At 44.8% G+C, this 14537-nt stretch overlaps 1 protein-coding gene and 1 pseudogene across 2 annotated transcripts in view; both read left to right on the forward strand.

The window, feature by feature from the left end:
- The window catches only part of Myo10A (unconventional myosin 10A), a 142575-nt gene that overhangs the window by 33713 nt on the left and 94325 nt on the right, over positions 1-14537 (forward strand). For both annotated transcript variants that reach the window (XM_089587152.1, XM_089587153.1), the window contains exons 4-6: positions 747-810; positions 5194-5303; positions 11956-12030. In XM_089587152.1, coding sequence (XP_089443278.1) covers positions 747-810; positions 5194-5303; positions 11956-12030 — 249 coding nt within the window. The remainder of the gene's footprint in view (positions 1-746; positions 811-5193; positions 5304-11955; positions 12031-14537) is intronic.
- On the forward strand, positions 1261-1965 carry LOC149347485 (uncharacterized; annotated as a pseudogene).

Raw genomic sequence — 14537 nt, forward strand, 5'->3', positions numbered from 1 at the left:
TTTTTATTGGTTAATAATTGTACTACGGGCCTTTCAAAGGTGCATTAGTGTACACGGGTGGATTTGTTGGCAAGTACATATACTTTCAAAGAGTCTTAACGATAAGACAACAGGCAGAGAGACAATAAAGGTGCTTACTATATCATCTATTGGTCTATGTGCAAAGCGGCGGCTAGGCTTAGCGCGTGAGAAACAAGAACATGAGAGGGACACAGGACGAGAGCAGGCTTGAAAGCCCTCACCGGGGGCGTATATTAAGCGATCTGATATCCTAGAACATCTAAATACAGCCTAACGAAAAGGAGTGTGTTGGTAGGTATTTTCTCGCACTTCTGGAAAGAAACAACCAGATGGTAGTCACGGCACCTGTGTTATCTGCCATGCTTGATTTCCGGTCCCTTGCAGTGCCTTAAAATGCCTGAAGTTTATATTCAGTTCGATTCAATTTAGTACTATTCTAGCATTAACAAATGCCCGTTAGATGCGCGTGCGCGGTGTGCTCAAGAAGTTGCTTGGATGTGCGCATTTCACTGGCAAAAGCTACCGAATGAAAGTTTTACATTTCCTGATAGCAAGCTCTCTGTGTGTGCCCTGTTTAGTACACATTGTGTGTACAGGTATAAATGACTAATTATTCTTAATATACTTGTGGGTAGCCAATCTTCGAAAATTGTTTCAGTTTGAAGGAACCTCTGAAACGCACTGCAATTAAATCTGGGCGTACATGTTTTCATTTTATTTTACAGCGACCTCAGCGAGGCTGCGCTCCTGTGGAATCTCAAGATACGCTACGACAAGGAGAAAATATACGTACGTTGACACCCGAGTTTACAACTTACCGATTGCAGGAGCATGCATTGTCTATGCCTTTATTTGCTAAGGTTTTGTTCGGGGCAAAGACCGATGCATTTTTTTATGGTCCACCGCATTACTACGTTGGTGCCGTGGCCGCTTGCAAGTTTGCATTAGGACAGTGTGATGTTCAATGAATCAACAGGGAAAGTTAAAGGAACATTGCTGTAGAGCGGAAATGCAGCGACGAAAAAGCTCATCATATATAGATGGGAAAAAAATGTCCCAGTTTTGCTTAATCCTAAAACTGGCCAACTTTTTGTCGCTATATATTCCACTATTAGGCTTTCCACAATTAGGCTATTTGCAGACGACTGTGTTATTTACAGAAAGATTACTGATCCTCTCGATACTAATGTTTTGCAATCGGATCTTGACAAAATCGCTGAGTGCTGCAAACAATGGCATATGAAAATAAATGTTTCGAAAACAAATCTTGTAACATTTACGACAGCTAGAGTCACTGAGCCCATCTTTTATTCTTTTGGTAACGTGGCCATCCAAAAAGTTCCTGCAGTCAAATACCTGGGTGTCCACATTTCTTCGGACTTGACATGGCACGAACACATTGATTACATAACCACTAAAGCATCCAAAACACTCGGTTTCATTATGCGTCATTTGTACTTTGCAAATCAGGACACCAAACTCTTGGCATACACAACTTTAGTAAGATCGCAGCTAGAATATGACGGTATCATCTGAAACCCGTATCAAGCATATCTTGCTGAGAAACTGGAATCACTTCAAAATAAGGCAGCTAGGTTTATCACAAGGAAATACACTCGCTACTCCAGCATCACCGATATTAAATCATCCCTAAATTTAAGCGCACTTGAAAAGCGAAGACTTGTCACCCTGATAAGCCACTTTCACAGGGTTTATCACAGTCCTTCGCCCTTCACAGAATCTCATATCAAACCAGCACATCGCATTTTTCCCCGATTAGACCACTGCTTTAAAGTGCAACCCAAGATCGCACACACCAAACTTATGCGCCATTCGCCATTGTTCCTTGCCATTTACCATTGGAATAAGCTGCCTGCAGAAATCGTTTCAGAAAAAAATTACGACGCATTTATTAGCAAACTGAAGTGCTTACTCAGTGCTTAGTTATTCTTATTACACTGTTGCTAGAATTGAGTTTTGTCTCCTGCATTGTGGTCTATGTGTGTGTGCGTTATCAAGCCTTCATTCACCCAGATATGTTCACTCTTTACTGGTGCGCGTTTGTTTAGGCTTTTCACATTTTCAGGTTTCAAATTTCACTTTGTTATGTACTTACTACATTGACTATGGGTTTCTCAACCCCCCTATGTAATGCCTGTAAAGGGCTTTTAGGGTACGTGAATAAAAAAAAAAGCGTTATGAACCTAAGCGAAATGATTATTAAGCGTATCATTTTATACCTAACATTAAGCCAAGCCAAACATGAAACCACATTTTCTCGACAGGCCTGCGCCTGTTCATTGTAGATGACCTATCGCAGCGCCCAATTCTTCTAATTTTGAAAAACTCAATGGGCCCTGCAGGCAACGCTACCATTAATTTCCAGCCGGCAATCGCAGAGTCACGAATGTACTAGACGTCATCACCAACATCAAAAATTTAAATGCAAAGGTGGGAAAAGAAACTTTCGCCTTCAACTCCAAACTCAGCATTATATGAATGTTTCGCTGCCGAGAGAACGCTGACAGTGCAACAAAAAGCTATAAACAATCGAATTCTTATTCAGAACAAAAATTGCGTTGTTTGATTTTTAGTTTATTCTAATTTTGACTATATAATACAGCGTTGCTTAGATGTCGACGCTAAGCATACCCAACAATTCTGGACAAATACACTTTTGAACGGGAACCTGGGTATGAACGCAATTTTTTCATATATGTTGTAAGACTTCACTGTAACAATCAATATAACCGCAGATCTCTCGTGGGCAGGCTTCAATTTTTTTTTGCTATTGTTTGCTGTAGTCAAAAGCGTTCCTCATTAGTTTTCAATGGCAGTCTTAACAGCTCGAGGCGAGTGATGGAAGCACTCTGAAAGAAAGATGTTGCTGCACATCGCATACCGAACAATTCTGGACAAAAGCTTTTTTGAGCGGAAAACCGTTCATGATCGCAATCTATTCATATATTGGAATATTTCACTATAACAATCAATATACCTGCACATCACCCCACGGCACTCTTGTATTTTTTTTTTCTATTAACGTTTTCCTATCGTCAAAAGCATTCCTCATTGGTTTCTGTTCGATGCGATCGGTGGAAACACTTTAAAAAGAAAGATTTCGCTATATATCAGAAGAATGGACCATATTACCCTGAGTATTTCCGTAACAGTGTCTTACAATTTAGTTTAGTTTATGCGAGTTTAACGTCCCAAAGCGACTAAGGCTATGAGAGACGCCGCAGTGGAGGGCTCCGGAAATTTCGACCACCTGGGGTTCTTTAACGTGCACTGACATCGCACAGTACACGGGCCTCTAGAATTTCGCCTCCATCGAAATTCGACCGCCGCGGCCGGGATCGAACCCACGTATTTCGATTCCGGCCCTGTTTTCAAAAATTTTGTCCGAGAAGGACGTGGGAAGAATGGACCATCACCTGGAATGTTTCCATAAGAAAACCTTAAAATTTTGCAGTGTTCAAATTTTCGTCTAAGAATGTTGGACATGAAAAAAGAAAATACTTTGAATAGCCCAGGCGCCTAGTCAGGCCTCTAGCCTAGGTAGGAAATCTGTTTCAGTGTCCTGAGTTTTGTCCTGAGTTTGGTTTATTGGAGTTTAACGTCCCGAAGCGACTCAAGCTATGAGGGACGCCGTAGTGAAGGGCTCCGAAAATTTCGACCACCTGTGGTTCTTTAACGTGCACTGACATCGCACAGTACACGGACCTCTAGAATTTCGCCTCCATCGAAATTCGGCCGCCGCGGCCGGGATCGAACCCACGTCTTTTGGGTCAGCAGTCGAGCGCCATAACCACTGAGCCACCTCGGCGGGGCAATTTTGTCCTTAGAGGCAGCTGTCCTCAGTGTCCCATTAAACTGTAACCACTCCGCCGTTACTGTGTAACGACACCATTGCGTGTGCCCGGGGTGCGCCTCTTTGTTCCCGGTCCCTTTCGGGCGCGCGTCGCTTTCGGTGGTCGCGTTCCTCGCGCAGCGGGCGAGCGCAGCCATTTGGTTGTAAACAATGGGAGTCGCGTGGGCTTCCGGACTTCCTGGCGCTGTCGCGGGGCTGCCATCGAACGGAACCCAAAAAGAGAAGAAGCGAATAAAGAGTGAAACGACAGAGCGAGGCAGAGACCGGTAACACACTGGCAGATGACCTCCATTCGACGCATTGGCTTTCGGGAGCACAATGGATGCACGTTACGTCATCAGACGCCGCAGGCGATTAGTGTCGACGATTTGCGGGCTTCCCATGAACAGTCGATGGAAGCGTGAGAGAGAGAGCGAGAGAGAGAGAGCGAAACTCTTTAATGAAAGACAGAGAATTTAGCCGGTGTTTAAAAATCGCTGGCATACTACTCTGCGTAAGGAGGGGAACTTGGGAGATAAAGACAGAAGGAGAGCAGTGTAGAAAAGGTAAAACAGCAACAACAACAAAAAAAACGAAGATAAATGGAAGAGTGGGTACTCATAAGAATGATTTAACAGGCATATATTCTCAAGCGAATAGTCGTGGAGCATTTGTCAGAAACATACACCTAAAGGGGCTTCTTACTACACCGTGTAGTGGGGTTCTTCTATAGCATCCAGCCGCGCCGCGGTGGCTCAGTTGTTATGGTGCTCGGCTGCTGACCCGAAAGACGCGGGTTCGATCCCGGCCGCGGCGGTCGAATTTTGATGGAGGCGAAATTCTAGAGGCCCGTGTGCTGTGCGATGTCAGTGCACGTTAAAGAACCCCAGGTGGTCGAAATTTCTTGAGCCCTTCACTACGGTGTCTCTCATAACCTGGGTCGGTTTGGGACGTTAAACCCCATAAGCCATCTTCTATAGCATTCGTCGAAGTTTAGCTCTTTGAGGGGTGAGGACCAGAGTTCCTCTCACAAATAGTGCTAGGAGAGGAGGGCAGAGACGGAAGGAGTTGATAGTTCACTAAACACATACTGAATATGGCTTCTGCGTTTTTACTGCTTGTATTGTATTATTTTATTTTTGCGAAATATCTTCTTGCCTTGTGTTTCCGTAGAATTCTTTATTCCTGTCGTGCAGTTAAGCACGGGCTGCTGGTTTATTTTTTGTCGCCTGTTGCTGGGACAGTTCTTGATCCCTTCCAGTCGTCGGGGTAAGTGTACAATGACAACAACTTGTTCTCCCTCCATCCTGACTGCGCAGACGTACACGGGCAGCATCCTGGTGGCGGTCAACCCGTACAAGATGTTCGACGTGTACGGCGTCGACGTGGTCAACAAGTACCAGGGACAGATCCTGGGGACGCTGCCGCCGTGAGTGGACTGATTCTGTTTTAAAGCGAAAGCCTTTAATGGCTCATACTTTCGTCCGTTAGCAGAGGGTGCCACACGCCTGTAACTCGGGAACTAAAAAAGATACAAAAACCAATAGTTGCTTCAGATAAAGGAGGAAAAAATGAACCTAGAAGCCAGGTTTAATGACTGTAGATTAATTAATTAATTATAGGCAAAAATGTCGAAATTGCGTCGAAATATCGCGGACATGGATATAGCCACAGGAACGGTGTGACGTCACATCCACCGGAAGTCGTCACGGAATAGTGTCCTCGCCTTTCGCCTCTCAACACTTTAGTTGCCAAAGTGTCCTCGCAATTTTTTACTCGGAATATACAATCAGCAGCTCTTAAGCGCCCGCTTCTGGTGCTGAGCGGCATCGGCCTCGGCGTAACCGGCAGAGCTGACGAGGAGCACAGCAGAAGATGAAAGTAAGGGGATGGCGAAGGCAGCGCGAGGAGGATAGCGAAGGAGGAGGGTACGTCGTGAGCGTGAGGAGGAAAGCAGAGGAGGAAAGCTGAGGGGGAAAGCGGAGGAGCAGCCCGAGCCAATGCCACCTAGAACTAGAGGGCGCTCCCGAGCACGGGAGGCACGGGAAGCTAAGAGTAAAATACTATATGAAGAACGCCTGAGGAAATTGGACGATAACAGATGGGCAGCTAAGGTATTTAAATATATATACAGAAAGAACGTTGACTCACAGTGGCGGAAGAGAACTAGAAAACTAACCAGTAAGTATGCCGATCATGAGGACGGAGAAAGAAAGAGCATTAAACGACAGGTTAAAAACGCGGAAGTTAAAAATTGGATGAATTCAATGGAAAAGAAACATAGTGTAGAACTATATCGATTCTGGAAAAGGCAGATCAGGAAAGAATTTTTCTATGATAACTGAAGAGGCAGTGCCCTACTTTTTGAAGCTAGATCAGGGTGTCTTAGAACGCGCAGCTACAAAAAGAAATTTAACGAAGAAGATGACACATGTGCAGTGTGTGGTAGATCTGTGGAAACAATTGAACACCTCATAATCAAATGTGATGGTATCCTTCCGGATGTCGATGCAGGCACAGTCACTCTTTCTGAGGCCCTAGGGTTTAAAGATAACAATGGTCATGTAAATAAATCTGCAGTGGAAGTCAGCAAAAAGCGATTGGAGGATTGGTGGCTGAAAAGCAGAGATGTGGCATAAGGTTAGAATTGTAGGAAACCGTAGGCAAAGGTGATGGAGAATCTTAATGAGAATTGCCAACACAGTAAACAAAAAAATAATAAATAAAGAAAAGCTGAGCATGGTGCCAATTGCCACCACCCCGTTTCAAAGGGGGCGCTCCTATCCATCCATCCATCCATCCATCCATCCATCGAACCGCGCCGGCACCAAATTGTAGATTCGTATCGCTGTGCACCTGGCCCACGTGACCGCGCCGAAGCCGAGGACAAGTGCCGCCGCCTTTCGGCACTTCGTGTTGCGTCTCCGATCGCCTATGGTCCAAATACTTCAACAGGTGCGCTCCCTCATTACCGAGTATCGTAATAACTGTCCAGTGAATTTTCGCCGGAAACTTTACCGGAAACCCGGGACAGTGGTCTAGTTGACTTGTCCTGCCACCACGTGACGCATGACATCATGCGTATTATTTATAGTCTGTTGTCCATCTTGCTTGGCCCACATGAGGTCTGAAGTACCGTCAAAATAAAATAAATAAACACAAGAAAAAACCGGCTGTATTTTTCCTCTGAAGAGAGAAATACATGGCAGTAGCGGAGGTTTGATCTGTGAACCTCTTTACCTGCGCAGTGTAGCGTTAGGCTGGTCAACAGCTCGACACTCTTCGTGGTTGCATTGTCTTTAGCCTTGTGGCATGAGATGGGGTAACCGTATTGTGATAACTTTCGCACACTTTTCGTAGTTGTTTCAACAAGCACTGAATTGAATATTGGAAAGCCCAGTTCCTGTTCTATTTGAAGCCGCTGGAAAAATCGGTTGGAGCTTTAGTTTTTAAAAACTGGCTTCTTTTGTTACCAAAAAGGACTATAAACTTTCATCATTTCCATACGGTGGTATATGTTTAACTTTGAATTAAACAAATAGTAGGCGAAGCATCGAGATGCCGCTGCCTCTGACGTGTTCAGTAGATCACACGTAGAACCCGAATCATGAGCGAAAACCACGTCCTTTATATGTACGATTACTTATGCCAAAAAATGCGACGTCTTTCATTAAAACGGCAGAGGCCGCAAGTCTTGACTCGGTAGATGACGCTGTTGCAGATTGCTGATTACGTACAAAAAAAGAACACTGAAGGTGCTAACGACAAGTCTGTCAACTTTGTGTTGTTGGACTCCTTGGAGAAATGAAAATAATGAAATAATAAATGAAATAATGAAAAAAAAACAACGCGGAGAAGCGGTACGAGGGGCCTCGTACACTGTATACGCGTAGCATTCTTATGTTCTCGTGTGAGTCAGCTTCTAGCTAGTGACATATCTGCAGTGGGCGCAGTTCTTTTCAAGCTTTTTAGGAGCATTGCTTTAGGAGCTTTGGTTGTGGTTTGCCCTTCGGAATGCAGTTATTGGTCGAACAGGTTAAAAGTTGACTCGGGATGCTGGAGAGTAAACGAGAATTAAGACAGGATTAAGGAAAACAGAAAACATTTCTTCAGTCACACCTCGGTCCTCGGTGACCCAAGCTGTTTGTAATAATACGGGGTGTTCAAAATTAAGCTTTAATGATTCCCTAATGAGCAACCATAGTCCTCTGTAAAGTCAGCAATAGAATTCGAATAAGGAAAGATGTCAGGCAGGGAGACAGGATCCCGCTAATGATATTCACCGCCTGTTTACAGGAGGTGTTCCGAGGTCTGGATTGGGAACAGTTGGGGATAAGAGTCAATGGAGAATACCTTAGTATTTTGTCATTCACTGATGACATTGTCTTGCCAAGTCACTCAGGATATCAACTGCAAAGCATCATCAATGAGTTAGACAGGCAGAGCAGAACGGTGGGTCTGAAGATTAGTACGCAGAAAACCAAAGTAAAGTTCAACAGTCTCGCAAGGGAACAGCAGTTCACAATTGATAGCGAGATGCTGAAAGGGGTAAGGGCTAGATAGGGACAGCTGATCCGGATCGTGAGAGGGAAATAACTAAAAGACTAAGAATGGGGTCGAGTGCATTTCGCAGGATAGCTCAGGCCATGGACGGCTGTTTACCAATATCCCACCGAGAGAAAAGTATACAACAGCTGTACCTCACCGGTACTCACCTGTGGGGCAGAAACGTGGAGGCTAACAAAGAGGGTTCAGCTTAAAAGTTAAGGACAACGCAGCGAGCTATGGAAAGAAAAATGATAGTTGTAACGTTAAGAGATCGGAAGCGGGCGGAGTGGGTGAGGGACAAACGCGCGTTAATGATAGCCTAGTTGAAATCAAGAGGAAGAAGTGGGCTGGGGAGGGCATGTAATGCGAAGGCAAGATAACCGCTGGTCCTTAAGGGTAACGGAGTGGATTCCAAGAGGACGCAAGCGTAGCAGGGGGCGGCAGAAAATTAGGTGGGCGGATGAGATTAAGAAATTTTTTCGGGAATACGGTGGCCGCGGCTCGCAAAGGACTGGGTTCATTGGAGAGACATGCGAGAGGCGTTTGCCCTGCAGTGGCCGTAGTCAGGCTGGTGGTGATAATGATGAAAACTAGATACTGGATGGTGCGTGAAATCCGCATCGGCACATCACTTATGCGGTTACAGGGACGCACCATTAATGCTTATTTTTGAACGCACTCAATAGCCTTGCTTTTTTTTTGTCGCTTTCACAAGCAAAAAACACGAAATCAGACGCTGCTAGCTCTTTAGAACTTTCCACTTGGCTTCTTTTGCTTTGAATATTTCTTTTCTTCAAGCTATTACACCTGTAAAGATTGAGCGGGTCTTTTTTCACATTTACTGAAGGCGCCCCCCCCCCCCCCCCTTTCCCCCATTCCGAACGGGGAAGAGACAACCGTGTCTGGGCGATTACTTTTACAAAACAAACCGCCTCTCTTCTTTGACGGGAGCTTCGTTTGGGGGGAAAAGGGTAAGACCCTTTCTTATTTCCCTGCTCGTGTGAGGAAGAGGAGGGTAGGGTTAAGATAGGCAAAGGGGAGTCAGAACGTTGCGCCCGCGTACCTCCTTTGCCTCCTCCCCTGCCGTCCGGTCAGAGGCCTTTCCACGTGGCTTCGCCCCCCCCCCCCCCCCCCCTCCCGGTTTTGCTTAGCTATGCTAGAGGTTCGGAGTAGGGGCGAGGCTTTTGTCCAGAGGTATTTTTCCTTCCGTGCTCGACCGGCGCTCATACCCCCGACCCTCTTGGCTGTGTTTGCTTTGCGGCAAACATTCGCGGTGGGGTAGTGGTAGCGGATGGCTGGAGGTCTCGTCACCGACTTCACCATTGCTTCGCATATCTGTGGAGAGGCCGTGCTGCATAGACACATCTTGGATATATGCGAAGAATTGCATCAAGTCGAGTGAGGTGGTGCCGGATGGAATCGCCTTCGCTCGGCGGGGGAAAATTGCGTGAATTCCGTGGTTCACGTCTGCACTTCAGCTGATCGGATACTGCTGAAAACAGGTACGCCTTGAGATAGGTGGAAAGTGGGAAAAAGTTGTGAGAAACTGCGAAAGTACGCTTGCATATCTGAAAGTTAGTCCTTCCGGGTGTCTGCTGTGTCACTGTTATGTTTCTTTTTGTTTGTTGCAATTGTTATTTGCGTTCCGCTTCAAATTAGTGTTGGGTCTGTGCGCCTTGTTCTCCTACAGTCCTCGCGCTTCAAGCGCTTCCACATAAACTTAAATTTTATTATACATTTATTTGTTCCCTTCTCCTGTCTGGATGAGGCTATAGTCAGTATAATGTTTTTCGGAGTTCCGCATTGCATCGCTCCAGGTTCCCTGATTATGATGGAACATGGCTTCGGGCAGCTAACGTTTCTAGCTCTACAAGCATCTTCATGGTACTGCGTCTGCGTTCGCAGGCGCCAAGGATATTCTGGGAGACCAGTAACTGTGAGTTATCAACACGAAGGCTTGTATAGTCGATGAGGTTAACTGCTGTGATATTGGCGCCTGAAATAATTGGACAACATAATTTACAGCGTTAGTTTAAAGAGCATCTTGGGCATTAATGAGCGTTTTCGAGAACAGCAAATAAGCACTGGAAGGTCGCCATTAGCGCATAATTAATCGAAATGGTGCTCATTGCGTTGCCTGCATTACACGATGACAGACGCAGTGACTCGCTGAACAGCATCTGATACAGGGCTCGCAACACGGGAAAAAATGGATGCGGTACTCTGAAAACTGTTTAACTTGTTCCTTTTCCCTTGACCATTTCCTTGCTTCTGTTTTCCGTGCGTTGTTTTCGAACCGTACTTTACCAATTCTTAATGCGATATCTTGCGGTAACTATTAATACGGTAACCACCCTAACTAGGCATTAGCATAATCGTTACGAAGAGAATTTTGTGGCCCTCCGTGGGCTAGTTGTGAAAAAAAAAGTAAAGAAATATACTTCGGCTTCGGACCTAATACTCATTCGGTCTGAATACAATGCGTGCGATAAACTGCCCTAAATCTATCGGGTCGTGACAGTGCATTGAAAAAGCAGGAACTTTGCACGACTGCGTTGCAAGGTAAACCTAAAGTTCCTTTGTGAGCTTTTGGGACTTTAGGTAAACATTGCTTGCTTATAGTTTTTTTTATTGTTTAACTCAGCACTGTGCATTCGAGGAACCCTGTCGGGTCAACGTGTGACCTGCTGGGACCCACTGTCGGCAGGACGGGTCGTCCTTTTACAGCCGAATAATTTCACGTCTCTTGAAGGATGAACGAGCGGATTACCACGTACGCTTCCGTTGTATACCGTCTCAGAATTCATGTCGTCACGGCATCGTCCGTTCTTCTTCATTCGCCTCTGTGGCGTGAACATCACGCGTGCATAGTTCATCGGCCAGAAGTTTGGTACTCCGTTTGTTAGTTCAAACTCTTATGTGCGGTGCTGTATAGTTGTTAGCTGCACTGTTTACTATATTTGCTTGCATTTCCTGCAGCATCACGTAGAAGAAATTGCAGCAGGAGGGGCGAAGGTAGACACAGAAATATAGGAAGCACATTTGTCTCAATAGTAGAGACGTATATGCTTGATGCATGTCGTAAGCCACGCGTCACTCATACCCGCGCGCTTTTCTGGACGCCAACCTGTTACACTTCAGAGGGGATTTCATAAGAGTGCCCAGTATAGAGCAAGGCCGGACTCTTAAACGATCAAAGAAAACCAGCGGAAGGACGTCGACAGAGAAGCACAGAGGACGACGCTGTACTATCAACTGAATTTATTACAGTCAAGATCACATGTCTGTACACTGCAGCAACATGTGTGATCTTCACTAATATAAATTCATTTGATAGTCCACCGTCATCCTGTATGCCCTTCTGTGTCTGTCCTTTTGCTGGTTTTATTTGTTCAAACCCACGACTCAGACTTGCGTCCAAGACTCGGAACTGAGTCCACTACTGGGACCTGAGTTGTGTAGTGTTTTGGAGACGTGAAGTCATTTAGTGACTCTATGCCCAACGATCCTCGTGTTACTCCCTTTTTCCGCAGCCACCTGTTCGCCATCAGCAGCGCCGCCTACTCGAAGATGAGCAAGGACAGTGAGGACCAGGTCATCGTCATCAGGTGAGCTCGCTTGTCCCCCTTTTTGGCATTACTTTCCCCCTTGTTGTTCATGCACGGCCGTCGTAGAGACGGTTGCCAGGCGCACACGTGTTTGTTTAGTGGGGTGTATGCGTAGGGTGTTGACATATTAATGCGAAAGCATTATATGTCGGATTAACACAAAAACCGGCGTCCGCCGTCCGCCATCTCTGGCATGAAATTAGAATGATGTCATAACGCCGGTGTACGATCTCACAACACATGTAAGCGATCATATGTAGTCATCAATGACTAAATGTAATGTACTCTGACCTATGAAAGTCATGACTCGTAGTCATAGTGTTCTGCAACGTATCATGACTCAGAACTTTACAAGTAACGTAATATAAGGTGTGTAGAGTTTGTACAGAGTATGCGTAGTCAGGTCGCATAGTCATAGTCATTATTCATAGTCATTCTACAGAGAAGCATGACTCAGCACTTTACAAGTAACGTGAGGTAAGGTGTATAGCCATTGCACAAAGTGTGCGTAGTCATGCTTTTTAGTCATACTCATCAGCAACGTGGCATGACTCAGCACTTTACAAGTAACGTAAGGTAAGGTGTATAGAGATTGCAAAAAGTGTGCGTAGCCATGCTTCGTAGTCATACTCATGAGCAACGTAGCATGACTCAGAACTTTACAAGTAATTTAATATAAGGTCTATAGAATTTGTACAAAGTTTGAAGGTTTATTAAAACGAAATACAAATGAGTTGTAAGTTTCAGTATGCGTAGTCAGGACGCGTAGTCATAGTCATGACTCATAGTCATTCTACAGAAAAGCATGACTCAGCACTTTACAAGTAACATAAGGTAAGGAGTGTAGACATTGCACAAAGTATGCATAGTCATGCTTCGTAGTCATACTCATGAGCAACGTAGCATGACTCAGCACTTTAATGTTTTCGAATTCTCGCACGTAAGCAGTCTGAAGTGCGTCTGCCGAATTTCTTTTTGTATTCCACAAATGTGGCGGCATAAAAATGAAATGCTGTTTCTTCGAAGTATGATTGGTGAAAGAGCAGCTTTTTCTAGAGCCCGTTACAGATTTGGGGCTCCGTGTGTTGATCCGTCACCTTCTTTTTTCCGATGAGAAGGATAAGGAATACAGGATATTTGTCTATCACCGCAAATACAATTCTTTGTGAACAAACGGTCAGAATGCAATTCCCAGAAAGTTTTTCAAATCACCCAGGTGTTTTGTGTTAGTTATCGGTGATTATCGTTTTCCTTATCGTTCACGATGGTTTTCACCCTGTGCTGATAAGGATAGTCTAGGTACATTTGCGAAAAAGGAGATGGGAAATGGTCTAATTATGGAGGACATTTGCGAAAGTAAGTGAAGGAAGCAAAACGCAGCGAAACGTTTTTTTTTGCGATAGTATCAATCGCTCGACGAGGAATCATAGGCCTGATGCAATACACGATAAAGGTATGCCCCTCGTCTCTTCTAACAATGTAGATGTTGTTCTAGGCGCGCTTGTATGCACTCTCGTGCCGATGTTTACCTCGTTAGTGCTTCGTGTTCTCGTCGATGCACGGCGCCACTAGTCGTTTTTGATCGTCGCTCGGTGATTTCAGTCCAGCTTTTTTAAGACTGTACTTTTAACCAGGGCTGCTTTCTTTTGTTGCCGCCTTTCTGTGTATATTTTTTTATTCCAACGCTTCTTTTTTTGCAATCCTTCCCCCTTCGCTGCCTGCTTGAAGCGTCCAGCGTTTACCGTCTTTCGGAGGAGTAAGGCAAAAAGAGAGCGACCTACATCGGGGAAAAAATCTTCTTTGATGATATCTGAGGTGAAACTAGAGGGAGAAAATGGGTTAGGGCACGGACGGAATGTGCAGAGCAGGCAACTGGGATTGAGACAGTGTGGACACCAGTGCAGAAGGAACGTTGTCGAATGTAGCAGAGGTGAGTCTGAGGAGTGTATTAGACTGGACGCATGCGTTTGGCGCAGAACAGGGCTCAGGTGAGTTCTAGCGTAGACTTTGTCCTGCAGCTGATTTAGGTGATCTCGTCGCTTTCTTAAAAGAACGATTTTACTTGATAGATCTACGCTAAGAATTTATTTTTACGAATGGTACGTTTTTCTTTATTTCACCCTAGTTTAATTCCTAACGTATAAAGTGTGCTATTAGTTTTTCTAATTGATGTATTGTAACTTTGTATTGCTAATTTTCGAGTTCTTGTTCATATGTTCGGATCGTGCAAGTTATGTTTGTTAGTTTTTGAAAAAACTTGCCTTACTGTATGTCTATGTTTGTGTAGCTAATCTTATTGGGGTTTTCATTAGTTTTGTAATATTACACTGCTTTCCGCACAACTAATATTAACAGCATTCATTTTATACAAGGATGCCCCTTAGATGGTATGTTGACTATAGGACGTTCTATGCTACTGCACGAACAAACTTCAACTAATGATGATGAAGTTGTTGATGATGATTATCAGCAAGGTGCCAACCTCTATGACCACTTTCTTTCATGTT

This window comes from Amblyomma mixtum, chromosome 4 (assembly GCF_055824585.1).
Source record: "Amblyomma mixtum isolate Tamu chromosome 4, ASM5582458v1, whole genome shotgun sequence".
In the NCBI taxonomy this organism is placed as follows: Eukaryota; Metazoa; Arthropoda; class Arachnida; order Ixodida; family Ixodidae; genus Amblyomma; species Amblyomma mixtum.